At 40.1% G+C, this 14875-nt stretch overlaps 2 protein-coding genes across 3 annotated transcripts in view; both read right to left on the reverse strand.

Moving 5' to 3' along the window:
• Window positions 1-10474, reverse strand: part of LOC129866789 (engulfment and cell motility protein 3-like) — a 35900-nt gene extending 25426 nt beyond the window's left edge. Inside the window, exons 1-3 of one of the 2 annotated variants that reach the window (XM_055939677.1) lie at window positions 10411-10474; window positions 10165-10236; window positions 7728-7839 (exon numbers count right to left, since the gene is read on the reverse strand). In XM_055939677.1, the coding sequence (XP_055795652.1) occupies window positions 7728-7805 (78 nt within the window). In that variant the 5' untranslated portion in view covers window positions 7806-7839; window positions 10165-10236; window positions 10411-10474. The other variant, XM_055939676.1, reaches the window with a different exon arrangement.
• A 1995-nt stretch (window positions 10475-12469) lies between these two features.
• Window positions 12470-14875, reverse strand: part of e2f4 (E2F transcription factor 4) — a 28834-nt gene continuing 26428 nt past the window's right edge. Inside the window, exons 6-10 of the mRNA XM_055939681.1 lie at window positions 14357-14645; window positions 14077-14247; window positions 13835-13882; window positions 13613-13657; window positions 12470-13490 (exon numbers count right to left, since the gene is read on the reverse strand). Coding sequence (XP_055795656.1) covers window positions 13375-13490; window positions 13613-13657; window positions 13835-13882; window positions 14077-14247; window positions 14357-14645 — 669 coding nt within the window. The 3' untranslated portion in view covers window positions 12470-13374. The remainder of the gene's footprint in view (window positions 13491-13612; window positions 13658-13834; window positions 13883-14076; window positions 14248-14356; window positions 14646-14875) is intronic.

A 14875-nucleotide genomic window follows, 5' to 3' on the forward strand; every position in this document is an offset into this window, starting at 1 on the left:
TATTCCATTTTATTTGGAACGGCAAGCCAGATAAAATTAAAAGGGCCTATTTATATAACGAATATGAATTCGGAGGGCAGAAATTATTAAATATTAAAGCATTAGACCTCTCACTAAAGGCATCGGTCATACAAAAGTTATACTTAAATCCAAACTGGTTCTCTAGTAAACTGGTACGAATGTCTCATCCTATGTTCAAGAAGGGCCTTTTTCCCTTTATTCAGATTACACCTGCTCACTTTCGGTTGTTTGAAAAGGAAATAATCTCCAAAATATCCTTATTCTTTAAACAAGCCTTAGAAAGTTGGTTGCAATTTCAGTTTAATCCACCTGAAAGGACGGAACAAATAGTACAACAAATATTGTGGTTAAATTCAAATATAATAATTGATAAAAAAAACTGTATTTATCGAAGAAATGTTTAAAAAAGGTATAATTTTTGTGAATGATATCATAAATAGGACTGGTGGAGTTATGTCACACATGCAGCTAACACAGACATATGGAAAAGTCTGCTCTACCCAAAATTACAACCAATTAATTGCAGCATTACCACAAAAATGGAAGAGGCAAGTAGAAGGGGAAAAAAGTAAGGAACTTGTATGTCGGCCCTGTATTAAAGAACAAAAATGGTTAAAGAAAAGTGTGATAAATAAAAACATATACCAATTTCATTTAAGGACCAAAAAACTAACAGCTGTGCCATACAAATTGCAAAATAGTTGGGAAGAGATTTTCGATGTACCCATTCCATGGCACATGGTTTATGAATTGATACGCAAAACAACGCCGGATTCAAAACTTCGAATTTTTCAATATAAATTTCTGTACAAAATTCTTGCAACTAATAGAATGTTATATATATGGGGTATACAATCTTCCCAGCTCTGCAGATTCTGTTGTGAGGAGGCAGAGTCATTAGATCATTTATTTTGGTATTGTCCATATGTAGCTCGTTTTTGGTCACAGGTCCAGGAATGGCTGAAGAATTGCAACATTTGCCTAAAACTAACGCTACAGATAGCAATACTGGGGGATTTGAAAAGCCATAGTCAATCCATCAATAATATAATAATTATTTTGGCAAAGATGTTTATTTTTAATTTACAATCTGTAGAAGCTATGAGAATAGGAAGGTTCAGGTCTTTTGTGAAGCATCACAGCACAGTTGAGAAATGTATGGCAAATAGAAATCCGAAATGGATGATGTTGGAAGATAGATGGGAGGGGTTGGGTGGAGCTGAAGGGTGGGACTAATAACAAGATAAACAATATAGGGCATACGGGATCTGTGAAATGTGTATAGGTGCGGAGCTTTTGTGAAATAGCACAGTTACAAGTGGAAATAAAATTGGATGGACAACAGAAATAGAGGAAGGACTAAGAACAAATAAGAGAGAACTATTGTAAAGTGGACTGTGTCTGTAAGATAGGTATAAGATGTAGAAATTGAAGGTAAAAGCAGAAGTGTTTATAAGTTTACTCCAATTGGGGGATTGGTGGTAGGGTCGCGGGGAATAATAATAAAGGCATATTCTTTAAAAAAGTATGTATGTCTATATAGGTATGTGTATGTATATATGTGTATATGTATGCATACGTGTATGGATATATATATTTACCCAAAAAATATGGGGGAATGGAAATGATGCAGACAATTACATTGGAAGCAACATTCTTTCCGCAATACTAAGCTGATCCACCCCTAAAAAAAAAAAAAAAAAAAAAAAGGATAACATCTATAGACGAGACAGTAATGCTTATGGGGTAAGTAAGTATGCAGACCCTTTACTAAGTACTTTGTTGAAGCACATTTGGCAACGATTACAGCCCCAAGTCTTCTTGGGTATAACGCTACAAGCTTTGCACACTTGTATTTGGCTGTGTGCTTAAGGTTGTTGTCCTGTTGGAAAGTGAACCTTCGCTCCCCTCTGAGATCCTGAGCACTCTCTGTACTTTGATCTGTTTATCTTTCCCTCGATCCTGCCTAGACTCCCAGTCGCTGAAAAACATTTCCATAGCATGATGCTGACACCATGCTTCACCGTAGGGATGGTGACAGGTTTCCTCCAGACGTGACGCTTGGCATTCAGCTCAAAGAGGCATTCAGGCCATCTTAATTTCATCAGACCAGAGAATCTTGTTTCTTATGGTCTGAGAGTTCTTTAGGTACCATTGGGCAAACTCCAAGCGGGCTGTCATGTGACTTTTACTGAGGAGTGGCCACTCTACCAAAAGGGCCTGATTGGTGGAGTGCTGCAGAGATAGTTGTTCTTCTGGAAGGTTCTCCCATCTCCACAGAGGAACTCTGGCGCTCTATCAGTCAAACCGATTGCTCCGTTTGGCCAGGCGGCCAGGTCTAGGAAGAATCTTTGTGGTTCCAAACTTCTTCAATTTAAGAATGATGGAGACCACTGTGTTCTTGAGGACCTTCAATGCTGCAGAAATGTTTTGATACCCTTCCCCAGATCTGTGCCTCGCCACAATCCTGTCTCAGAGCTCTACGGACAATTCCTTCGACCTCATGGCTTGGTTTTTGTTCTGACATGCACTGTCAACTCGGGACCTTATATAGACAGGTGTGTGCCTTTCCAAATCATGTCCAATCAATTGAATTTTCCACAGGTGGACTCCTATCAAGTTGTAGAAACATCTCAAGGCTGATCAATGGAAAGAGGATGCACCTGAGCTCAATTTCAAGTCTCATTGCAAAGGGTCATAACGAATTCATATTCGTTATATAAATAGGCCTGTTTAATTTTGTCTGGCTTGCCGGTCCAAATAAAATTGAATATTTTTTGTTCATATAATAAAAATAAAAACAGGTCTGTAGGTGTAGGCAAGACCATAAGCAAATAGGGATATGAGTAAATAATTAATTAGGGTGATTTTTCTGCAAGTAGACAGGTATTTTCCTTTCCATGGTAGAAAGATCTGACCTATTTTTGCTAACTTTCTATTAAAATGTATTGTAGTGAGATCATTTCTTTCTTTCGGGATATGAATACCAAGTATGTCCACATCACCGTCAGAACATTTTATTGGTAAACTACCTGGTAATATAAAAGTTGTATTTTTTGGTGATCCAATACGTACTACCATACTTAGAATAATTTGGTTGTAATCCCGAGACGTTAGAAAAAGTATCTAGATCCTTTGAGGCTGTGGAGGGAAGTTGTGGATTTAAAAGAAAACATGAATCATCAACGTACAATGGTTTAGTGTCGTTTACATTGTTCCAAATTATGCGAAAAATTATATTTATAATAATAACTCCTTTTTGTGGATCTCCTTATTGTTATTTCTATTATTATGATCATTATAATAATAAGTAACGCCATTATCATTAGTAGGCTTAGTACACCATTGAGCTGTAGGCCTAAGAGTCTTAATACTGTAATTTACTTAGGCCTATATTTCAATACTTCTATAGACTACCGTTGTCACACCCTGATCTGTTTCACCTGTCCTCGTTATTGTCTCCACCACCTCCAGGTGTTGCTTGTTTTCCCCAGTGTATTTATCCCTGTGTTTCCTGTCTCTCTGTGCCAGTTCGTCTCGTATGTTTCAAATCAACCAGCGTTTTTTCTAGTCCTCCCGGTTTTGACCCTTGCCCATTTCTAGACTCTAGAATTTGATTTGATTTGACACTGTGTACACGCCTGCCTGACCATTCTGCGTGCCATGACCTCGAGCCTGTCTGCCACTCTGTACCTCCTGGACTCTGAACTGGTTTTGACCTTTTGGTCGTGGACAGGCATTCTCTTGCCTACTCCTTTTTGGATTATTAAACATCTTAGACTCCAACCATCTGCCTCATGTGTCTGCATCTGGGTCTCGCCTTGTCATGATAACTGTATCAATCAATTATTCATTCGTTCATGCCATCACACATGATTTCAAATGCGATCAAGGATACTAGTTAAAAAAAAAAAGAAAAGCGAATCTTGGAAAATGTGTGGAAACAATAAATAAAGCGTTCACGAATGAATGCGACTGTTTTTAATCTTTGCTGTAAAAAAGGCTTTACAAAAAAAAAAAACATTTACAACAGACTCTGGTACGCTTCTAATGTTTTTAAGTGTTGTTTACATTGTTCAAACGGTCAGAAAAATTATATTGTAATCTAATATAATAATAATAATATACATAATATGCAGCGTTTGCTCCTTACCTTCTTTTTCTTGATCTCCAGTATTTTCCACAACTAGTCAAATTTATTCCACAAGTCTGACTTCCCCTTTACCTCTTGAGCAAACAGTAAACATTCCCCCGTTTCGAGTTTATTTGTCACGTCCTCTGTATCCATTTTGCTGCCATGTGCTCGGAGTTTGTTATAACCAATTTATTGATGTGATTATGATATGCTATAAGTCAAGCCCAATTGGTCACGTGCATGCGATGCGTACATGTATCACGTAAAGAAAGCAAGGGTTGAGGGAATAGGGAATGTTTTTCCAAAACAAATTAGGGATTTCAGTAACAGAACTTTCCAGTCAAAAATGGCTGTAATTATGTTGCAACTTCAGCAACACGGACAGCGCGATAAACACTTGATGCACTGTGGTGGTTGCTGTGTGGTGGTCGCTGTTTACAGACAGATTATTTCACTTATAACTCACTGTACCACAATTCCAGTGGGTCAGAAGTTTACATACACTAAGTTGACGGTGCCTATAAACAGCTTGGAAAATTCCAGAAAATGATGTGGCTTTAGAAGCTTCTGATAGGCTAATTGACAGAATTTGAGTCGATTGGAGATGTACCTGTGGATGTATTTCAAGGCCTACCTTCAGACTCAGTGCCTCTTTGCTTGACATCATGGGAAAATCAAAAGAGATCAGCCAAGACCTCAGAAAAATAATGGTAGACCTTCACAAGTCTGGTTCATCCTTGGGATAAATTTCCAAACGCCTGAAGGTACCACGTTTATCTGTACACACAATAGTACGCAAGTATAAACGCCATGGGACCACGCAGCCATCATTCCGCTCAGGAAGGAGACGCGTTCTGTCTCCTAGAGATGAACGTACTTTGGTGCGAAAAGTGCAAATCAATCCCAGAACAGCAAAGGACTTTGTGAAGATGCTGGAGGAAACAGGTACAAAAGTATCTATATCCACAGTAAAACGAGTTCTATATCGACATAAACTAAAAGGCCGCTCAGCAAAGAAGAAACCACTGCTCCAAAACTGCCATATAAAAGCCAGACTACGGTTTGCAACTGCACATGGGGACAAATATCGTACTTTTTGGAGAAATATCCTCTGGTCTGATGAAACTACTATATAACTTTTTGCCCATAATGACCATCGTTATGTTTGGAGGAAAAAGGGGGAGACTTGCAAGTCGAAGAACACCATCGCAAGGGGGTGGCATCATCATGTTGTGGGGGTGCTGCAGGAAGGACTGGTGCACTTAACAAAATAGATGGCATCATGAGGATGGAAAAGCTCAGACATCAGTCAGGAAGTTAAAGCTTGGTCGCTAATGGGTCTTCCAAATGGACAATGACCCCAAGCATACTTCCAAAGTTATGGCAAAATGGCTTAAGGACAACAAAGTCAAGGTATTGGAGTGGCCATCACAATGCCCTGACCTCAATCCTATATCAAATTTGTGGGCAGAACTGAAAAAGTGTGTGCGAGTAAGGAGATCTACAAACCTGACTCAGTTATACCAGCCCTGTCAGGATGAATGGGCCAAAATTCACCCAACTTATTGTGGGAAGCTTGTGGAAGGCTACCAGAAACATTTGACCCAAGTTAAACAATTTAAAAGGCAATGCTACCAAATACTAATTAAGTGTATGTAAACTTCTGACTCACTGGGAAAGTGATGAAAGAAATAAAAGCTGAAATAAATCATTCTCTCTACTATTAATCTGACATTGCACATTCTTACAATAAAGTGGTTATCCTAACACAGGGAATTTTTACAAGGATTAAATGTCAGGAATTGTGAAAAACTGAGTTTAAATGTATTTGGTTAAGGTGTATGTAAACTTCCGACTTCAACTGTAGTTGATTTGATTAAAATACATAGGATGTGTCTGTATATGGAAAAATACACGTTTAAACATTTTGACCAATCGATTGGTCGAAAGAACAGCCGACTCTCGGTTTACCAAGGTTTTTTTTTTTCCATCGGGGACAGCCCTAAAAGAAATGCTCCGCCTTTTTGACACCACACTCCAAAAAGTAAGTCCTGTAGGCTGTAGTTTTTCTTATCTTGATTATTGTCCAGTCATGTGGTCAAGTGCTTCAAAGAAAGACCCGGCATCTGGCCCAGAACAGAGCAGCACATCTGCTCTTAATTGTAATCAGAGGGCTAATATCAATACTATGCATGCCAGTCTCTCTTAGCTAAGAGTTGAGGAGAGACTGACTGCATCACGTCTTCTTTTTATAACATTAATGTGTTGAAAATTCCAAATTGTTTGCATAGTCAACTTACACACAGCTCTGACACACACATTTAGCCCACCAGACATGCCACCAGGGGTCTTTTCACAGTTCCCAAATCCAGAACAAATTCAAGAAAGCATATAGTATTATATAGAGCCATTATTATGAAACTCCCATCTCATATTGCTCAAATGAACAGCAAAGCTGGTTTCAAAAAACAGACAGAGCAACACCACATCTCTCCCCTATTCGACCTAGATATTTTGTGTGCATGTATTGATATGTAGGCTATGTGTGACATTTTTAAATGCTTGTTGTTCTGTCCTTGAGCTCTTCTTGTCTATTAATGTTCTTTATTATGGTAATGTTTCATGTTTTGTGTGGACCTCAGGAAGAGTAGCTGCTGCTTTCACAACAGCTAATGGGGATCCTAATAAAAAAACAAATAATGCATAGTGCATGTTAAAAAGAAAACACTAAATTGAAAACAGCACTAATCGCTCAGTATTATTTATTGCTGAAAATTGCAAACGTGTAGTGTATTTTAAGTTACTTTAAGATGTCAGACTTGATTTGCTCTAACAAAAAATGTATCAACCCCTACAAAATATTTAAACCTCTGCTAAAATGGATCAACCCCTACAAAAATATATCAACCCGTGCAAAAAAATATATCAACCCGTGCAAAAAAATATATCAACCCCTGCAAAAATATATCAACCCCTGCAAATATGTACATGAATTATTATCCCCATAATAGTGAACATTTCCTGTTGCTGCAGGATTATTTTCCTGCTGTAGCAAACTGGCTCAAATTAACATTCTACATTCGAAAATACTTTGTGCCAAAACACCCATTTTTTCTTTACAGAGCGTGTAATGATCTTACCAGAGCTCTGACAACATACTACATGACATCAACTTCACAGGCGCTCGTATCTAGCTAACACCTTTTACTCAACTATGGCCTTGGTCTATTAACATTTTGACATCATAAACAACCATTACATTAGCACCCTACTTTAGCACCCTACTTTACTATGATAACTTCTCTATTGACAGGGTGGCATTTTTCTATGGCAGCAGCTGCTTCACAACTCTGAACACACTGCATCGATGCTGAGGTGCACTACCCCTTCATAAACCACATTATTAGCCCGCCCATCTCTGTCTTGCTACATAAACCACAGCTCTAATACAACCCACAGGCTGCAGTGCTGATTTCTACTGTAACTTTCCACTCAGGATTTGATAGTTCAGTAGGTTTTTTTCTTCTTCAACTCTCTGACTCAGGCTCCTCTCCTGTGTGCTAATGCTTACCTGGTCCAGTTGAATGAGCTGAGGGTATGCCCCTGGCATCTGGATGGCAATCTTCACGATATCCTTCTGTTGTGGCATCTTGAAGTGTGTTTATAGGTGTCCTCCTAAGACTCTGAGACATAATAACCTTTTACTATCAAATAATTCACACAGTAAAATAGGGTTTATGTAGGTTTCTGACCTGACCAGATCAGCCTTGTCCTCGAGTCATGAGAGCTTCCATTTTCCAAATGAAACTTTATCTTCCTCTTTTACAAGTACTATGTCTATATTTTCTTCAGTGTGTAGAGAACATGGCCCTTTCTGTGTATAGGACTACACACAATTGAAGGCCAGACAGAGGAGTCCCAGAGGAAAGGAGACAGGCAAACTCTTTCCATGCTCTCTCCAGCACATATGGAACCACTAAAGTTTGTTAAACAATTTTGCACATGCTTCACCTGATGAAAAGGAAAATGTGTGTGTGTGTGTGTGTGTCTCCCATCCGTGGGAAATGGAAATAACCTACTTACAATGATCACCACCAGTGTTTTGGCTGCGATGGAAACTAACCTGAAACTTTTCTCACTCACTTCATATACTAATACTCTTGAAGCCTTGTGAGAGACAATGATCTCCTGACCCATAACATTCCTATGCAGTAGCCTAGTAGCCTATCCATACAAGGATAGGGTGAGGTGTTGGTAGTGTAGGCCAGTGTTTCCCAAACTCAGTCCTGGGCCCCCCCCCCTGGGTGCGCATCTTGTTTCTTGTTCTAGCACTACACAGCGGATTCAAATAATCAAAGCTTGATGAGGAGTTTGTTATTTGAGTCTGCTATGTAGTGCTAGGGCAAAAACCAAACCGTGCACCCGTGAAGGGGCAGCATGACAGAGTTTGGGAAACCCTGGTGTAGGCAACATGACAGGCTGGCAGGGAAGGAGGTGTTTGGGTTTCCAAGGCTCTCTCCCCTGCCTGTCCCAGCATGCATTGGGCTTGAGACTAAGTGGCTGTAACAAACATTTCGCACCCGCTATAACACCTGCTGAAGTTGCTAAACTGTGTACGCGACCAATAAACTGCTGCTACTGCAAGAGACAGAGGAGATAGAAAGAGAATGTGTGACCTCAACCCCATCGAACACCTTTGGGATAAATTAGAACGCCGACTGCGAGCCAGGCCTAATCACCTGGCTAATCAGTGCCGACCTCACTAATGCTCTTGTGGCTGAATGGAAGCAAGTCCCCGCAGCAATGTTCCAACATCTAGTGGAAAGCCTTCCCAGAAGAGTGGAGGCTGTTTTAGCAGAAATGGGGGGAGACAAACTCCATATTAATGCCCATGATTTAGGAATGAGATGTCCGACCAGCAGGTGCCCACATACTTTTGGCCATTTTGTGTATTACTGCTGTTCACTGTAACAGTGTTAGTGATTATTATAGTGAACCACATCGTAATAGCGCCCATGACCATATAGGGCTATGCATTAATGTGTACCTTCGTGTATCCCTTCGGTTAGCCTGCAGAACTAACTCTGTGTGTGCGCAGCGGTCTAAGGCACTGCATCTCAGTGCTAGAGGTGTCACTACAGTCCCTGGTTTGAATCCAGGCTGTATCACATCCGGACGTGATTGGGAGTCCCATAGGGTGGCGCACAATTTTCCCAGCGTCGTCCAGGTTTGGTCGGGGTAGGCCGTCATTGTAAATAAGAATTTGTTCTTAACTGACTTGCCTAGTTAAATAAAGTTTAAATTAAAATTAAAATTATCAACTGGTGGTGCCGATGACAACCGACTTCAAAGTGTGTGTGAGTGGTGGCAGTTGTAGGTGGAGGTCTGTCAGGGTTGAAATTCCAAGAAGCTAAAGGCCCCCTCCTCCCCACTCTAATGGGACAGGCAGAGGGTTTTATGAGTGATCCTAGGAAATCAAATCTATCTACATAATGAATAGTTTAATTAATTGGTGGGTATTTTTCAGTGTACGCAAGATCTGCTGTGAAATGTCTAATGCAGAGAAATTAGTTAACATTCCATCTTTGTGAAGTGTTGGGAAACATAAAATACTCAACATACATTTTAAATCAATGAGTATTGCATGTTACCCAACACTTCACAAAGATGGAATGTTAACTCATTTCTCTGCATTAGCCATTTCACAGCAGATCCTGGCATACAATGAAAACACTTCCAAATTACCCACCATGAATTAAACTACTCATTATGTATATTGATTCGATTTCCTAAGATCACCCATAAAAGTTAGGGTGACTGATTAACGTTATATTGATAATGTCAACCCGTTTATTCTAGCTCGCTATAGACACGGATAATGCTGTACTGGGCCCCCGGAGCCATTCGTACCAGGAATACTAAACATATTTGTTCCTTCTCGTTCGCAAAGTTCAGAGAACAATCAAAAGAAAATCTCTATTTGAGTTGAACATTTATTTAGTTCTTACCTTTTTGAAAATAGTAGTTAGTGTCCTCGCGAAAGCCCAGAGTTCGAGAATGAAAGCATTTGCAATCCCTCCCTAGAAAGGACGACAATAATCCGTGAGAATTATATTTTGAATTTGCGCAATCTTGGAGAAGGCTCCCCTAGGCAGAGAAATGTCTTAACAAATTTCAAAAAGTAATTGATAATTTAAAGTTCCGGGTTGAGTCGAGTCACACCCGCCCCCCTGTAGGAAGCAGAATGTACTGACCATAGATCGACCAGCCCCAACTTTTCCGACATAGTGGGTTTACTGTAAACGGATGTGCATTTAAGGGGAAATTATTTGAAAAGCCTATAGAGCGCTCAAAAATGAGTACGGTCAGGTTCAGAATCAACTAAAATATTGTGCGATTTTTTCCTCCACATTGAATATTTCCAAAATTCTATTTATTTTTTATTGGAATGATGTGATAGTTGTCCAGATTCAAAGATACTGTATATGCTATTTCAATTATATAGGCTATTAATCCCTAAATTATATGCATCTGGTTTCTGATAAATATTGCCTGTTAAATTATATTATCTTGTGTTTTATACTGAACAAAAAATATAAACGCAACATGTGAAGTGTTGGTCCCATGTTTCATGAGCTGAAATGAAAATGCCCAGAAATGGTCCATACACACAAAAAGCTTATTTCACTCAAATGTTGGGCATACATTTGTTTACATCCCTGTTAGTGAGCATTTCTCCTTTGCCGAGTTAATCCATCCACCTGACAGGTGTGGCATATCAAGAAGCTGATTAAACATCATAATCATTACACAGCTGCACCTTGTACTGGGGACAATAAAAAGTGCAGTTTTGTCCCACAACACAATGCCACAGATGTCTTATGTTTGGAGGGAGTGTGCAATTGGCATGCTGACTGCAAGAATGTCCACCAGAGCTGTTGCCAGAGAATTGAATGTTAATTTCTCTACCATAAACTGCCTCCAACATCCTTTTAGAGAATTTGGCAGTACATCCAACCGGTCTCACAACCACAGGTAACCATGCCAGTCCAGGACCTCCACATGCAGCTTCTTCACCTGCGGGAGTCTGAGACCAGCCCCCTGGACTGCTGATGAAACTGAAGAGTATCTCCGTCTGTAATAAAGCCATTTTGTGGTGGGAAACTGGGAAACTAATTCTGATTGGCTGGGTCTGGTTCCCCAGTGGGTGGGCCTATGCCCCCCCAGGCCAATCCATGGCTGCACCCCTGCACAGTCATGTGAAATCCATAGATTAGGGCCTAATATATTTAAATTGAATGATTTCCTTATATGAACTTTAACTCATTGTTTAATTGTTGCATTTTTATTTTTGTTCAGTATAGATAGCCTACTACATGAAGCTGTGCAGTAGCCAATGCGCATGTTTGGGGAATTTTTCACAATTCAACTAATGCAGTCATTAGTTTTATTTAGGGTTCCTTATCCATATTCAGTTATAACATTGCATTACCCTCAATTTGGCCTTCTCTGCCAACAAGAAGACAAGTAAAGGAAATTGACAGAACTTTTTTTTTTTTACATAATGCAATAACGTTTTAGTCATCATTAACCTATTATTGCTAATGCAATGATACTGTAGATACTCTGAGCCTCTTAACACATCTAATGTTACACGTAAGCGGACGCCTCTTGAATTCCCTGGGCATTGAAGGCTTCAGTGAACTGACAACACCACCCAAACGAAAGATGGTGCAATGCTAACGGGTTGGAGTGTTGTAAAGTGCAATGCTAACGGGTTGGAGTGTTGTAAAGTGCAATGCTAACGGGTTGGAGTGTTGTAAAGTGCAATGCTAACGGGTTGGAGTGTTGTAAAGTGCAATGCTAACGGGTTGGAGTGTTGTAAAGTGCAATGCTAACGGGTTGGAGTGTTGTAAAGTGCAATGCTAACGGGTTGGAGTGTTGTAAAGTGCAATGCTAACGGGTTGGAGTGTTGTAAAGTGCAATGCTAACGGGTTGGAGTGTTGTAAAGTGCAATGATGTGAGAGCAGTTTGATACAGATTATTGTATTTTGAGAATATATTTTATACACCCAAATCGGTAATATATCTGACAGGTATAAAAAATAAATGCTGCTCTATAATACAAAAGGAAACAATGTCTTAAGCGAAGGAAATAAAACAAAAATGAACAGAATGAAATTAAGAACTATTCTCTCACACAGAACGAACCAAGGCAACATTTGTACTTCCATAGTCACGGTGAAAGTATGAGGGGGACCTTTTCTATTGAACACGAATCAGAGAAACATATACAAAGACGATAGACACCACTCAAAACGCTACCATACTTTATAGGAATTTATGATTGTTTTTCATGTAATTCTTTAACAGCTAGAAACATTATTTTACATAGACTAAATAAAATATTTATATACATAATAATTGTAAGACAAACCAAGAATGCCACAGATAATGTTGTAAAGTGAGTGAAACGGGTAAGAAAGAAAACAACAAAACAAAGCAAGGGGACCAAGATGAATGATAGACGTGTTGCAGTTAATTCAATGTGCATTACACCTAAAACCCTTCAAAACTTTCTCTTATCCTGTCTTCGTCTGGAACACTGGTTCACTATTGCTGTCTCACTGTATTACACATGCAGTTCATTACACATTTAACTCCACAAATGCTGGTAATACAAAATATATATATTCTCTATATACACAGAACAGTGCATATTTGATCAGCTGTGTGTGTACACATTCACACGTACTGTACGAGTGTGTGCAGCTGCCTGGGTGTCTCTGAATCTGTTGACACTGTGTTGATGAGGATCAGAGCGCGATGAGGACTGCTTTTGCCAGTTTGTAACTTACTTCAAAACATATAGTTCATCACAGACCAGCATCAGAAAGGAATTTCACCGGAGAGATCATCAGTTCAGTTCGAAGAGGACAATATTTCTTTATCCCCCCTTTTCATCTAACTTAGAGCCACTACGCCCTGAAACATTTGCTGCCAATGTTTAGTGGAAAGATTTGGGAACGATTTGGGTAAGAGAAAGAAGAGCATCAGACTGACAACATTATTTTTTCTTTTTACACAGAAAAATCTTCTAATACATAGGGATCCAAAAATAAAATCACTCATTTGTTTTTTTCCCATATAAAAACGGTCAACATGTTTTGTTCTTAGATTTCCTTACATAATACACTATTGGGAACTCAGCTCAGAGGTCAAAGATTAAGGATAGGAACATCAAAGAGGTCACAAAGGCCTTCGGTTTCGTCAAGGTTATAGATATAGTCGTGGTCACCCGGCGGGGGAGACAGACGGAGGAGTGGAGAGAACACTGGGAAAGAGAGACGGGTACAAAGAGATCAGGGAGGAGTGTATTTCTCAACTTGATATGTCAAGTATATCTCTACTGATCTACAAATCCAAATTAGCAGACCTGTAGGCATGGCAACTTACCTTCAGAAGACATCAACTCCTCCAACAGGTCTGCACTCATGATCTCTACTCCGAGAGACAGTGTGAGAGGGAGAGATATGGGGATGAGGGGTTAGAATTAAAAAAGGTGCAAAACATTTACTCTGGAAACTATAATCTCAAGTAATTGCCTATACATTGATAACATTTGCCATAGCAAAATAACTCCCAATAGATTTCATAATTTGTGGAGGTGATCTTTACCTTTACTTGGGTCAAACATATCAGAAAGTTCTTTGGGGAACTCCAGCACTACAAACAGAAGACAAAAAACATTATAGTCCCTCACTCAATAACACCAAAAAAGTATTGATAAAGAGTGCACACACTCCCTAAATAAACCTAGACTGATGTATATTTTGTAGTTCTGTGGTGTCCCCCTTGTATGATTTTGTAGCAGGATAGAGACGCATTATGCTCTTAGGGAAACAGCAGGTGACAGTTACGTTCTGAGGGGTCAGTCTTGATTGGTCCAAAGATTGCTGAAGATGAGGAAGAGAAGCCATCCAATGAGGCAGAGGACTGGAGAGGCTGGGTGTCCAACAGGGTTGTCGGTTGGGCAGTTGTGTTGGTAGTGGGTGTGGAAACACTCAGTGTGCTGGCGTTTTTGCTAGACACTGTAAAAGTAGGACAATGATATGAGAATTACATTTTGCTGCCCTTCCAATGCTCAGATAAAGACAAGGATACAGTAAGAAGTCTGCCCTTTCTCAGACCAAGTCATACCTGCGGTGGTGACTGCCTGGTTGGTAGTAGCTGTGAAAGCAGGTGAGAGTGTGGCAGAACTGGGGTTGGAGGAGGGGGTCAGAGGCTGGTTGGGCTGGGAGGGAGCAGCAGGTGCTGGTTTTGGGTTAGCAGCAGCAGGCACTGGCAGGCTCTGGAGCATGTCCTCTGGTGGGGGGACGGGCAGTACCACTGGAGATGGGCTGGACGGGTCCTTGTTTACTAGAAGAACCTCAATGGGTCCTGCTGAGCTCTTGAGACGGATCTGATACTTCTTCTGTCCATTCAGTACCTGCCAACAGTCACTCAGAGTCAGACACATGGTAGAGGCACAGGAAACTCCAACTCGGATTCTGTAGAGCTGCTGCGTAGGCCTTTGTTTCACCCCAGTACTGACACTTGATTCATATAATCGTTGTCCAGACTGTGTTTAGTTGAATACTTTTAAAAAGTCTATTAGTGCTAGGCTGGAACAGAAGCCTGCACAACCAGTAGCTCGCCAAAATCCAAGCTGGAGATCCA

Source organism: Salvelinus fontinalis, chromosome 12 (assembly GCF_029448725.1).
Source record: "Salvelinus fontinalis isolate EN_2023a chromosome 12, ASM2944872v1, whole genome shotgun sequence".
Classification (NCBI taxonomy): Eukaryota; Metazoa; Chordata; class Actinopteri; order Salmoniformes; family Salmonidae; genus Salvelinus; species Salvelinus fontinalis.